Source organism: Schistosoma mansoni, chromosome 2 (genome assembly GCF_000237925.1).
Source record: "Schistosoma mansoni strain Puerto Rico chromosome 2, complete genome".
Classification (NCBI taxonomy): domain Eukaryota; kingdom Metazoa; phylum Platyhelminthes; class Trematoda; order Strigeidida; family Schistosomatidae; genus Schistosoma; species Schistosoma mansoni.
This window is the reverse complement of record NC_031496.1, coordinates 23,284,697-23,299,777: the sequence shown is the minus strand read 5'-3', so window position 1 is coordinate 23,299,777 and position 15,081 is coordinate 23,284,697. Positions and strand designations below refer to the sequence as shown.

General features: G+C 35.9%; 2 protein-coding genes across 2 annotated transcripts; both read left to right on the top strand.

Annotated features, from left to right (window-relative positions):
- Nucleotides 1-1,097: 1,097 nt before the first annotated feature.
- Nucleotides 1,098-3,798, top strand: Smp_161190 (hypothetical protein; the record flags this gene model as incomplete). The annotated part of the gene is made up of 2 exons (XM_018796138.1): nucleotides 1,098-1,225; nucleotides 3,483-3,798. The coding sequence occupies 2 exons, from the start codon at nucleotides 1,098-1,100 to the stop codon at nucleotides 3,796-3,798; spliced, it is 444 nt and encodes a 147-aa protein (XP_018650381.1).
- Nucleotides 3,799-11,784: 7,986 nt separating this feature from the next.
- On the top strand, nucleotides 11,785-14,922 carry Smp_071830 (putative transcription initiation factor iia (tfiia),gamma chain; the record flags this gene model as incomplete). The annotated part of the gene is made up of 2 exons (XM_018796137.1): nucleotides 11,785-11,952; nucleotides 14,767-14,922. 2 exons carry the CDS (start codon nucleotides 11,785-11,787, stop codon nucleotides 14,920-14,922), a joined length of 324 nt encoding a protein of 107 aa, XP_018650380.1.
- Nucleotides 14,923-15,081: the final 159 nt, after the last annotated feature.

The following is a 15,081-nucleotide window of genomic DNA, read 5'->3' as shown; positions in this document are numbered from 1 at the left end:
ATATACGCGTTGAGATAAAAAGGTTGATCTTTGATTTGATGTAACAGATGTTTCCAATTTATTTCATGATTATACAAATATATAGTTACTTGGATTATTCCTAAATATGTAATACCTTATCGATTGTCAATATCAAAACAGTATTCTTTTATTGAAAGACATACTCATACAACATATCTCTTAAGCAATTCTTTAATGAATAAGCATTTAACATGATTGTACTGTTGAGACCTTCAATAGTTCATACCAATCAAGTTACATTTATGTCTTTTTATTTCTGTTTTTTTTTTCAAAACTTTTTTGTATTAAAAGTTCAGGTCTATTTTTTTGATAACAGCTCTCTAGTCAGAAAAAATGTATTGAGCTATCCAAACATAGTTCATATTCATTTTTATACACTATATAAACTCATATTTGTTTTGACAGATAGTCACTAGAGATATGATTGTCTGAACATATTTCTACCTATATTCATGAAACTTTTATCCTCTCTGTTATATCTCGTGGAGATTTATGAATGGTAACTTTGAGAACTGTTTATGGACCAACATAAGTGTATTTCCTATTGTATAATCGTTAACTAACTAAACTATTCATATTCGTGTCCCTCTTATTATAAGCTTTATTTTGATGTATAAACTATTATTATACGATTTACCATTCTTGAGTTATCCCTAGTCTATTAATTACTGTTCCCCACACTCATAGCCACATTTGGCTAAATCTTGTACAAATGTTATTTTCTATTTTATTGGTACGATGTGGTCAGTTTGTTTGGTATATAAACCCAGTATGTTTGTGAAAAATGATCCATATTTCAGAGGCTGTTATTGGTGTTCTGGACTTAATTGGCTGAGTTAGGCAGAAAGCAGGACTGATAAGTACTCAAGACTGCTCATACGGTAAAATCGTGTATCATTACTCTGATCGATAACCCACTCCTCTCTGATTGGCGGGGATCATCACGTCATACAATAACTGGGCACTAGAGCCAATCGATATAACACTATCTTTCTATAAATGAGACTTATTACATTTATCAGACTTTTGAATATATATATATATATTTTATATCTCTTTTTTATTATTATTTCATTATGATATTTAGAGGATTGTATACAGATATACCACATTTATGCTCTGAAACTGGTTATTTAATCTGGATTGAACCAAAACAAACTATGCATGTTTTATTTACTTATGGAGATACAAATTGTGATTTTTTGTAAGTTAACCAATGAGAATTGATTTAACAATTTTTAGTTGAGTAAAACAAAATGAATTTTTGGTTGATTTAATAAAATTTTAAACATTTCTATATGTCGAAGATCAACAGATAAAGTGTTATATTTCTATCTTTTTATCTTGATGAAAATGTACCGCCCAGTGCTTTCAGGTTTTCCTTGGTGGTCTAGCTTCAATTGACTCGTGATTTCAGCCATGTGAAAATGTATCCGTTTGAAAAATCTTACAATTTTCATTCGAGATTTAAACACTTTTCTCAGATGTTTGGTGAATATTATAGCTTTGTACGGCCGTTTCATCCTATTGTGGGGCTCCTCACCAGTGCGCATCCATGATTCCGTCTCGAGAGATTCGAACCCACGGCTTACCAGTTTCGCGCACGAGTGCTTAACCAGTACATGATGATACATACAACTTACATCTGTCGATATCAGTAGCGCACACCACAGTATCATTATCTGAATAAAACCAATATTCATGTTAGTATTTATACATAAGTTAAACAATTTTAACGTACATTATTCCTAATGTCAGTTATTTATTTGATTGACAATCATAGAACAATTAGTTAACCAGTCAAAGTATGAACAAAAAGTGATGAAAACCTATTTCCAAATAAAAGTGAATATTAAAGCATGTAAGGAATGCATAAATTATAGCATCCAACAGTCAGTTCTTTCAACAACAAAAAATATCATTATGCTTTATTCCATTATTGAATATAATGATAACTAAACTGATACGTACTAAAGATAACAGCAGGATATATTGGACTATTATAATTGATAATAAGAAAAAGAAAAAACATTCATAAAAAGAGTTGAAAGTTCTTCACAAAAAAAAGATTCATTTAGTGAATTCATACTTTTTCAATAAAGAACCCTAACAGTAATGTGTTCAAGTTGTAAGGTATTGAAGTAAGATTTGTGAACTAAATGAATTTCATGTTATTCGACTAGAATTACTATTCCCTATTGATTGAAATTAATACATGGATTACTGATTACATATTGTAAAGTTCCAATTTATTCAAATCATTATGACATATAAGTCAAATCTTAACAATGACAATTTTATAAGAAAAGATGGATAGTGGCTAGCATTGGAATGCAGTTTGACGCGCGTTCCGTCCTATTTAGGACTCATCAGCTGGATGTACCTGCATCTCAGAGTTAATCTTCACTCTGGAACTCGAACCTAGTACCTTTCACTTCAAATGCCATCGCGTTATACACTCAGCTACTGAGTCCTGATAGCCACTTGACTGTGCAATGGGATGAAGTTTAAATTCACTTGATATTGTTTGTTTGAATCTTCCCATTGATGTTTAGGACTGCAACTCTGAGGTGCAGGTACATCCAGCTGACGAGTCCCAAACAGAACGAAACGTGCGTCAGACTGGATTCCACTGTTAGCCACTATCCATCGTTGCTTACAATGCTTGTGAATTAAGGCTATATCGAGGCAATACGCACAATATGCACATATGGCTAATAATAGACTGACCAGTAGCAGTCCTAACACATCGATGGGAAGATCCAAACCAACAACACTAAATGACAGTTTTGTTTTATTTTACAAACAATAAACGATAAATTTACTTTATATTTGGATTACAAATTTGTTTATATAATTGTAGAATCGGAATACAATTTAGCGAAAACATAGAATCTCGCAACAAATATATTGGTATAAAGACATTTTCCATGTACAATTGAGAAGTAGGCATTTTGTTGTAACTTCACTAAATACGAAATCAGTAAATTAGATTATTAATGAATAAAAAAACTAACTACTTAATAATAAATAATAATCGTTCTGGTCAAAAATGTCATGTCCAGGACTTATATTATTGATATACCGAGTACAACTTGAGCACTTGAACGCTAGAAGCTTCCAAGTCGCAAATAACAAGACAAAAGACGAATGAGAAGGAATTCTATTTTAGACAGTATCAAATATGGTACAAACCTCTCAGGTATATATAGTTTTTAGTAAAAACGAAATCATCATTATGGTCATCCAATCCGTATACAGTGGTTTTTAGCATTTGTCCAATAGGGAAGCAACACGTCGAGATTCCGGAATGCTCTTCTAAAAGATAATTGGATGGAATGTCTTTGGCTCTTTCTGAGTTTCGTAGAGCTTTCTTGATTTCACCTGTAGGCCATCCTTACAAAAAATTATTTTGTTCTTTTTTGTCCTCAAAGTATAAATTTTCATTTTTTTTTTCATAGATGTTATTTAGAACCAGAAGTTCCAGGTGTTGCAATAAACTATTTGGAGCCTAACAGAATAAAACATTTTCAATATTTTAATGAAAATGACTACAGACCAATACAAATTCATTCAGGATTAGCTGCATCAATAAATGGTTCCACTGGTACTAGATATTCATGTATGGGATCATTGTTTAATACATTTTCTTATGCAATCGATTCAGAAAATGCTCAATGTTTTATTGAATTAAATGTTTTGAATAAAAAACAAATGAGTGAATTAACTGAACCAATTTCACGTCCATTCAAACTTAACTTTCGTTTAGTTCTTTAGTGTAAGCAGGATTATCTTAGGAGTCTTTATTTGTTTACTTCTATTAGAAAAATATAGAATGGAGGTCTGTCATTCTGGAAATATTTGAATGATAATCTTTTTCACATACATTAGTTTATATTTCATCGCATTTTCAGGCTATTTGCACTGTTGACATATGTGTTAACTAAAAGCTGTATTATATTTAGTCAAACTACTGCAAATGACTTTGTTTATCTCTAAATGTAACTTTATTTTCATGAACTATGGCTTGTTTCAAAAGTTCCAATAAAGATTTAATCAACTCATCCTTTTTTTGATATATCTGGATCAAATTTCAATGTTCAAATATTTGCTTGGCTGTAAACTATTAATTTTCATTATTTTCAATCTTATTTTATTTGATGCCCAAAATAAATATTTTTTAAAAGCACTTCATTATGACCGATACGATATTATGAACTATTGGACAGTTGTCTTAAAGAGGTATTGGTTAGTTTAAAATCAACTAAATCAAATGATGACAAATTAATTTAAGTGGGATCGCTACGTTTGGTAGTCTGGTATTTCTGTTTGTTTTGTTTCTTTACTCTATTCTCACATAAATGAAACTCTGTCCGAAATGAATTTATTTACTACTTAGGCTGTGCTAGAGAGGGAGGAAAGCCCTGAGGCTGGAGTACGATAGGAGAGATTGATCGGCTAATAAATTTTATAATTTACTAGTAAGGATGCATTGATTAGGCGGCAACTTCATTTCAGTCAGCCTAATACTGAACTGAGATAGGTATTGGAGCAAAAGAAAGAAACTTATTACATTGATTATGATAAAATTCTAAACAGCCATTTTCCGAAGGTGTATAGAGAGTGCTGAAATTAATTTGAAAGTATCCATCAGATATAAACCCACTCGTACCAACCAATTTATTAAGGTCCATAAAGTTTGATTATAACAAACAGAGGTTTACTTATCAATAACAATGATGATGAAAGTAGATGGTATTTTCAAGTTTGGTATATGAAAAATAAGTCAAAAAGTAAGGTAGTGTTTGACTCAACCAGTGTACCACAGCTATTCTCCACCACTTTATAAAAAGCAAATGACGAACTAGTGTATTTCTTTCACAGACTATATTCAGAAGAAATCTGAATGTCTCACGGTAAATAGGAAGTGTAAAACAAAATCTAATGAAATAACCTACTTCGTTACGCCTTTTATTCCTCATCAAGCATGGGTCACCAACCAGGAATATGTAACCTGCTTTGTCCTGAACTCTTCAGTAGTTTCCAAGTGCTTTTCATTCTTTTGATGTCTGCTTCCACTTTCCATTAAAACGTATCTATTGTTATGCCTTTTTTTCCTTTTTCCTAGAAAATTCGAAGTAAGAGTGTTTTGTGATGCAGTTTGATGTTTTCGCAATTCATCATTCGGTTGAAAGCTAGTTTATTCTTTTCCACGGTGAATTGCTGCTAATGGTGTCCAGCCCGTGAATACTGAGTATCTTGTGTGGACAATTATTTACAAATACTTGTACCTTTTTTTACGATAGTTGTAGTAGATTTCCAAGTTCCATATCCAAACAGTGGGGCTCTCTCTATGTTTGAACTGAAAATTCGAACTCCTCAGCAGGGTACATCCCAGATTCCGCGCTCAGGACTTGAACCCAGGGCCGTCCAGTGCTTCCAGGTTTTCAGTGGTGGTCTAAAATTGACCAATTCATGATATTTATCCAAACTCGACAATCTCCATAACCCTATACTGGTCTTTGGAGAGTGTCAGTGCAACTCCTTGTGTGTGTGACATTCCTTTCTTCATAAGCAGAATACAACAACACCTCTTCTGAATGTAACCTCTTCTGTCTCGCCTGTGTGCAATGGATTTTCCCTGATTCTGAGCACCTTTGGCTTATATCTTTTCGTTTTCATAGCTATTTCAATGGTTCTCACGATGTACCATATCGGGCGGATATTACGTGTGCTTGTACTAACCGTTACCTTGATTGTCAGAAGGGATTCTGAGCTCACAAATGATATTGGCTTTCATCATCAACAATCATAAGTTTTGCACACAATTTGCAAGGCATACTTTGAATTTTTCCTGGATATAGTTTTGTTAAGCAACGTTATTTTCAACAGGATGTGGATCGCTAGCTCTATCTTCAACCATCCCTTTTTCCCCAAGCTTCAGACCAACAGTAATTGTTGGAAGGCTCTAGACATAGGTAAACCTAGTGAATAATTCGTGAGAAAATACACGAGTACTACAGTTACGAGAAAGGAATGATTTTAACAGTGAGTTATACAATGGTAAAAGAAAAACTAAGTACTTACAACATGGAAATGAAACTACATGGAAGGCTACATGTCTGTCATTCGTTCTCTCTATTTCTCTTCGGCAAGAAATACTTAATTTCGATTGATTCACGAGCAAAGTCACTTGACCTATATGTCAGGATTATGTTTACTGCTGAGGTGATGACTATTTGTATATCTCTAAAGGCTCATTCACCAGATGCTTTACAGTTTGATTGCATAAAGTTACGATTTTTTTCATTTTTCGCGCAGTGTGACTACTACTTTCCCTTAAAATGAGAGTCCTGATACATTTGATTTGTATATCAATAAATTGTCTGTTTCGCGCCTGAATAATACCATTTAGGGGCTCACCAACGTGGTTAATTTAGTCGGTGAGCTGAAGTTAGTTTGTTTCTTAGTGTCGGTAGACAATGGAATGGGTTTTACTACTGAATTGATTTTGCAAGTAAAGTAACATGAATCAATCCACACATGTTCCAAGACCACATCAACGATTAGTCAATCTGGATTAGTTTCCTATATCTTTGATGGTGTTTAGGGAACCCATCCAACATCAAACACCTAGTCTCCTATGGTATGGATCCGTTCAGTTTGGTAAATGGTTCAATTGGGGTTCAGTGATATTTCACTGACATCACAGTGTTTGTTATAAATTCCCAAATCCTCTGTATATTTTACGCCTGTACGTATGTTCGAAAAGTATGGTAATATTTTAGATTTGAAACTAATTTTGGGATGATCAATAACTGTCTTCATTAATTAAGCTACGCCCTCATGTTGTGTAGAAACCAAATAAAGGGAGTTGCATAAACGACGGTTTCAGATTTTGTTATAAATATGAATGCGCATTATTGCCTGTACAAATATTACCACCCAGCAACTCAACCAATAACTGTTCAATCAGTAGTCAAATCAAGTGCAACAAATAAATGTTATTCTATCATTTCTAGATAGATCACATACAGATTGCTTCTAATTCTGGAAGAGTACTGCATTTCACAATCAAAAACTGCACAAACTAAGTCAATGCATGCAACACAATTGGAAGGGGAAGCTAACCATCGTGGCTGCTTCGACGGCTAATTATCGACTAAAACAATATTAACGCAGTTCAGGAAAAGCATGGAAACTGAGTGAAAGCGAAAGGAAAACAAAAACTACAGAAAACACAAAAAGTGCCATCACAAATGGAATCAATGGATCAACAAATATTCATCTGAAGGAATCAAGAGTAATAAATTACGAATGTATATTTAGAGGGATTTTCAGATACATAACCTTCAAAAAGGGTATTGCAGTTATCACTCAACACTTACATTTTGATAATCTTTTACGGTGAACGTTGGTCACTCAAAAGTTATCCAACACCCCATGAACTATGAACGAAACATTCATTAGCTTACTAACTTATAATCGATCTATGTTGATGTTGGTACACTCTGAGCAGGTTGACCATTAAAAACAAAATGAAAAGAGAAATTCACCCCACATCACAAATAAAACGGTATTGTAGAAAGCAGATAAAGGTAAATTTGGATCAGTCTTAATTATGTTATCCGGAAGGCACCACTTAACTGTGTTAGACTAATGCTTGACCACAATCCAATGTTGGAGAATACTACTCCTGAAATAATTTAAAAGTGAGTTATTGAAAGTCATATCAGCAGATGTAATCCTTAAGGTCATTTTGAGGATGATCCCAGCATTCTTTTGGTAGTCAATACCACTCCAAAATCAATTATCCTAGGGACATCAGACATTTCGAATGTGTAGCTCCTTTCTACCATCATTTGGATTACACAGTAGCAATGCAAGTTGCAAAGCACGTTTATCGTCACTGTCGGGTTATTGAAGTAATTACATCGCTGTAAACAATCTCAATTGTATCATTCAAAATTCGTTAGGTGGTCCAACAAAGCTGTGTGCCTAAACGATCACCTTTACCATTTTGTCGTCGTCTCTTCGAGTCTCGCAACGGCAGGAAGTAAACGGACTCATTGCAAGTCAACCGGCGGTAAAGCACCGCGAAAGCAACTGGCCACTTAGGTTGCGTGGAAAAGCTCCACAGTCACTGATTGCATGTTGAAGCCTCAAAAATACAAACCTGAAACTGCTGCCTTCAAGGGGATTCGTCATTACTAAAAGAGTATTGTAAGGATTTATTCATCTGTTTTCTTCCGATCGTTTGGTCCAAGAAATCTTCCAAGATGTGGGAACAGACCTACGACTACAGAGCTCAGCTGTGTCTGTTCGTCAAGGACCTAACGAAGCACACTTAATTGGAGAATCTGAAACTGGCAACTAGTGCGTTATACATGCTAAGCGTGTCACTATTGTGTCGAGAGATATTCAGCTAACTCGATGTATCCGCCGTGAACGAGTGTAGAAAAAATTCGCACACCAGTGTACATCGCCAACGTGGATGATCTGCGTCTAGGGATCGTCGGCCTACTTGCGTTCGATGGCGACTGTGTGACCGGCCTGCTAACGCCGAAGTCACACCTCACTGCCAGTGCCTAACGTTGATTACCCTTTCGTCGAATCCAGGTACCATCGCTATTTTGATGACCATACACTACAAACAACCTTATCCCAGATATATAGGAGTAACGGCAAGCCTAAGGATCAGAATGTGGTCATTACTGAATTGACCAAATCATAGCTCGCAACTGATTGATGCAGAGTAGTTGTCCCTGACCTTGACAAGGATCGGTTAACCGCTCGATAATCAGCGATCAAACCGCCGGTGACATTTCACCGACCTTACAGCACTGTCAACGTTCAAGAAAATTCCCCTAGACGTGTTAAAATAAGGCCACAACTTGAAGTTTCTGATTCCGAGATCTATTTTGTCGCTTCCTTTACGTGTTATAATAGCGCAAATATGATATTAATATCGTCAACTGATTTTCCCACAGACAAGTATTTTGTAGCGGTAAATAAATCACCAAAATCAATAGCTCTGTAGGTTTTCGACATCGGATTCGTTTTGTCGGACTCATCTGGCTGAAGGCTCTCAATCATGCATCCGCACCCGATCATGAGTGGGAACGCAGTGCTCCACATCCCTTGCAATCACTAGGCAGCCTAGATCAGTCGATTCTCAATACATTGATAGCCTATCAAATATATCTTCAAAGCCCCCTGATGACGACTTTTTATCTCACCAGTTGGGTACGATTCATAGTAGGTGTTACTGGTTAAAGCGTTTTCAAGCTCCAAATACCTGTGGCAACTTCAATTTCCAAATGTTTGTTCTCAGGTTTTGCTGCAATAATATAAGCTGGTTGGATTCTTCTACGATCGGATAACTCTAGCAAGCCGTGTGAAGCGTTGCCATAATGATATTTCAGGGAAAGATTTTTCTAGTAGAATGTTCATATTTCACCCACATGACACCTCGAAGCAAACGTAAATGCGAATACACTGACCGGTGAAAACAAATAGCTGGATCCACAAAGTAGAACAGTGCTGAGGACATTAAGCTATTATCCAGCACTAGAATATATTAGTAAATGTATCATCTGGTTTACACTGGGACGTGGAAAGGATATTGAAAGCTGCACGCTGACCTTGAGGTCAGGTTGTAGCCGTTTTTTAATCTTGTCTAACCATCCAGTTTTTGGGTCTTTATTACGAAACTAAAGTAATTAGTAATTGAGAAAACATCAAAAATAAAACGAAATGTTTTCTTGGTTATGTCGTTTACTTGAAATCTGTTCATTAACACCTGTGCGGTCAATTGACTTTCAGTAAAGGGCCAGACATAAACAAGTGCAAATCCGACCAAAGGTCAGCACCGGTTCTTGTTGAACAAATGGCCAGTTTTATGCGATAAATATATAGATTGATTATATTTAGGTACATTTTTCGGTAATATATCATTTTCTTGTGGACTGTTCAAAGGTATTTATCTTCGAAACCATTGCCATGGTTAACAGCTAATTCAGAATCTAAGTACCTACTATAATCTCTTTATACGAGCTTTTAGGAATGCTTGTCGGGTAATACCAGGTGTTATCGCCACCCAGTAAGTCACAGGTAATGCTGATTTACCATTGGTAGTCCAGAGTAATTGTGTATTGAATGAAGAGCTTGTTGTGTCACGACTTTTATCACAATGCGGATTCTAATGAGCCATTCACCAACGTTATAAGATTCTGCAATGATAAACTGGTTTCCTAAAAAATTGTTGCTTATAGTTACGGAATCCAAGTGATTTTCAAAACATTGTTATTTCGGTAAGTTTGCATAAACGGTTATGCTATCTGCTATGTAAAATAACTTCGGATTAAAAAAGTCTTCCCAGTGATCTGTTCGAGTGTCTTCAAAAGCATGAGTCACTACATTGTTTCTTTTCTAACTGGTAAATCTCTAACCATCTATTGGTCTAATTCTTTTTACCTTTTAGTAAAGTTGTAAGTCGTGCTGATACATGATGTCAACCAAGCTGTAGACCTTTCTCTCATCCTACTCTTGATGTTATTAAAAGTCTGCAGAATAAATCGGGATTTTACGAGAATAGTTCATCTTTAAACTGGGACCTGCTTCTAACAGCTATAATTTAATCGTAATTTGTGACACCTCTTTATTGGTATAACAAATATATATAAGTAATGGAGTTTCCGACCCTTTATTTCAGCTGTCTACTTATGTCAACAGTGCTACCTTCATTGAATTGTCCAGTCTAGCAAAAACCAATAGTGAACTAACTTGTGGATCGCCACACACTAAACGTTAAGGTGCAATACAAACCTAAGTTCAGCGAAAGGATCTCCTTACAACGAATTTATTATCAAACTGTACAATTATATATATGTCTTATCTTTATCTGTCGCTAAGTGCTGCTTTTTTGTGATTCCACATTAAGCAATGAGGGAGTCTGGCCGAATGACTAGTTACAATGATTACTTCCCTGTGGGACTGGGTCGCACTAGCTCCAATTTAAACAGCGACACCAATTTCGAATTCGCAAATTTGAAATGTGGATTTATGAAAGACATAATATAATGTTTCAATTAGAATATATATTTATCACGATAGGATCTTGCTGATTGCCTAACAGAAGAAATAGTACTCGCTTTGTCAGCTTAACTAAATATGTGATTGAAGATATAGACTAGTGGTACTGATAACTGTTTACTAGTCAATTAGTAATGATAGTAATAGCCTGTAGCAGATTTTTCGACAATTGTAGGTTGGTGGTTTTAAACATACATTCGAAGGGTCACAATCAATAGTTTTTGCAAATATTTGCTAACAACACTCATCACCTTTGAGGCTAGGAAATCTAACATTCGCTAATCATCCGATCTTCAGACTTCAAGAAGTACGTTTATTTACCCGGCGCAATCTTTTCACCTTCAATGTTAATTAGATACTGAACCACAGAAATCTATTTAGTCAATTGTATTTATATGAAGGCAAAATTAGTTTGCTTCCAACTTTGAAACTTCAGACGTATTTACGCAGTAGCCCTACTCTCATCCTTTTTCACTGTTTTGTTTTAGAACGTTTTAAAACTTTATTTTTCTACCAAAAATGACTTATCATGAAATGTACAGAAGCACTACACTGGGGACTACTCTTCGTGAAGCCCTAGATGAAATGCTAGCACATAATTTACTACAGCCTGGAATGGACCACAAGGTAACCATATGAAACTATGGTTAAATTTAAACTTCTTAGGTTATGCAGAAGTTCGACCAATGTATAAGTAATGCTTTGGCAAAACGTGTTAAAAACCGTCTTTCGCTTCGTGGTCATCTGAATACTTACAGAAACTGTGACAACGTATGGACGTTAGTGATGAATGATGTGGAAATAAAGGATTCATCTGCTATTATGACAGTTGATAAGGTAAGCTTAAATTCCCCGTTAATTTGCAAGATTTAATTCCGTTCTTGAGAGTAAGCGTATGCCGTATTCTTAATGTACTCGACACCCTCATCAATACAAGGTTTTTCTTGAGTGTTCTACACCAACCATTAGGTAACTTCAGTGACCGAGCCAGAGCTAATTAGCTTCTCTATTGACTATATTAATTGGTTTCTTAAGGTTAGCCATCATTCGAATGAATCCCCTGGAAATGATAATACCTTTACATAATAATATGACCGATGGTTTAGAATATTTTTCTCTCAGCTATACTACGATAATACGTTAATATGATGATCAAACTAGTTACATTATATCAAATCCAGGATTCACGACCCAGAATAGATAACCATATTAACACTAGATGATGCTTTATTCGGCACAATTGCAGGCAGTCGCACTCGGTGAGTTAGGAGCAGAAATTAATGGGGAAAAGAAATCACATTTAACAGTCAGTACACCGAGTGCCTCCTTGTCTGCGCTCAACAACCAATAATTTACTTCCACTACCACATAACTTTCCGGGAATCGATCACTATCTTTAGCAACTTGCAGTATGCAGACGAGTTTTATTTGGCGAATACAGTGAGAATACGGTCTTCCGACCACTTTGAGTAATAGTACACTGATATCTATGACGTATATCCATCCCCTTCCGTTAGAAGTGCTCTTCTGTTGAAACTGAGTAATAATGCCAGGATGTTTGGGATGCGTTTCTCCCCAACCAAATGTAAATTTTTACTCCAGGACTGGCCTGCGTCAACACCCGAACTAAGGATAGGGAGTGAAGTAGTCGAACGCGTCGACAACTTCACTTATCTTGGAAGTCTGATCAGCCCTAATGGGTTGGTGTCTGACGAAATCTCTGCACGGATTCAAAAAGCTCGTTTGGCTTTTGCCAACTTACGTCACCTATGGCAAAGACGAGATATCCGTCTATCAATTAAGGGACGAGTATACTGCGCAGCAGTTCGCTCTGTCCTACTTTACGGCTGTGAAACATGGCCATTAAGAGTAGAAGATACTCGTAGGTTACTAGTATTTGACCACAGATGCCTTAGAAATATTGCTCGCATCTGCTGGAATAACCGGGCAAGTAATAGCGAGGTTAGACGCAGGGTATTAGGGAACGATGGTAAATCAGTTGATGAGGTCATGAATCTTCATCAACTGAGATGGTTGGGTCACGTGTTACGTATGCCTGAACACCGATTACCACGACGCGCTATGCTGACTAGTATTGGGGACGGTTGGAAGAGAGTTAGGGGCGGCCAAACCAAAACATGGCATCAGTGCTTGAAGTCACTAACTTCTAGCCTGAGCCATGTTGGCAGATGCAGACTACCTGGTTGGGGTCCGCGTGACTATCGTAACCAATGGTTAGAGACTCTATGTGACATGGCTCAGAATCGATCACAATGGCGTAGGTGTATACACTCTTTATCTTCCCTTAAATCTTGAGACTAAAATTGCTTCATAACTTTCTTCCTTCCTGTGCTGTATCCTTATATACAACCTATAATTTATATACTACCACCACCACTAAATTAACTACTATGAATCCGATGTTGATCTTGTTGTGCTAACGAGGTATGGCAACTTGGACCGATGCATATATGTGCCTGGTCCTACGTTATAGCTGACTGACTTTGGGACTACCTATTAGGATTAAAGAGCGTAAAAGAATCCAGACTGTTGACTACCTCGCTTGTCTTGAAGGTTTCACCAGTTTTCTATAGGTGGCTGACGAGGTTGAAATTAGCAATACTCGCTAGCGTTTGCTAGCTAGCATCCCCTGTGGCGCATGTGCATACATCATTTTCTTTTAAATCTAAAAGCCGTCCCATATTCTTAGCTAGCAGCTGAAGCACATCTATTAACTGGTAGATAGCAAGCTCGAACACACCTCATATTTGCCTCGGTTTGGCACCCGGGTAGTATCATTAGTCCTCAAACAATGCGGTTTAGAGTTGAATAGCACATAAATGTGTCCTTAGTAGATAAATTACATCATCATTAAACCGTCCACTCTATACTTAGTCTTCGTCAGTGATTTCATTATTTGATGCTTATTTTACCGTTTTCCTTTCAGTGTGAACTGTCATTTTGGACAGATAAATATTGTTGTTAGGTCTAAATATCCTAGTTACTGATTGATGTAGTTCGTTATTCAGTCAGAGCCTAGATGATTTATTGCGTCAGTTTAATTTACTTAACTGTTAATAATTGTGAAATCGTGTGTTCAGCTTTGCTAGAAGTTACAGTAATTACATAAGACAACCTTATCAATTGTCTGGACTGTTATTTTCTTTTGAATCATTACCACTCCGATAATACAAACAGACAGTGAAACAATATGACTTGGAAGCTCAAGTTAAATTTATAATGTTTCGTTGATGATATAAGAGTATACATTAAGAACTTAAATTCAGTGTTTTCTATGTGATTAGATTAACTCAAATATGGTTTCTGTATTACATTACCAGGTGGTCCGAAAAACTTGGAGAATTACTTTAAATTACGTATTGTATTGTGCATTATGTAGTCCTCCGTCCATTAAACGGACTTGTGTGCTTCAATAAATCATTACATTGAGCAATGGCTTTCCAACAGTTAAAGGACATCCTTTTCATCCTAATAGAGGCTACTGTAAACTTCCACTTGGTGATTGACATTTAGCATATGTTCTGTTTGTATGTTTAATAGCAGATAATCTTATTAGTATCCAACGAGAAAACGTTTCGCTAACAAGCCTGTATTAATAACTAATCATTAATACTTTTTGTCAACTTTCAGATAAAAATAGTTGCTTGTGAAGGCAAGAATGCAAAACCAACTTCCTCAAAAATATCCGTATCCTCAATCAGTGATCGTTCAAGGTTAGGTGCTGGTATAGGCGGTGAGGATAACGAACAACGCGAAGCTTTTGATTCTGGGGATGAGATGGAATAACCAGTGATGATTACTAGAGAGTAATTTACTAAGGGTGATATGAGAAACAACTTGTACAAATAATACTAAGAATACAATTTTTTATCTAAGAAATTATTTCTGACAAACGTACATAAAAAGAGAATTTTGAAAACATGATAATCCGTAGAAGTCTCTTCA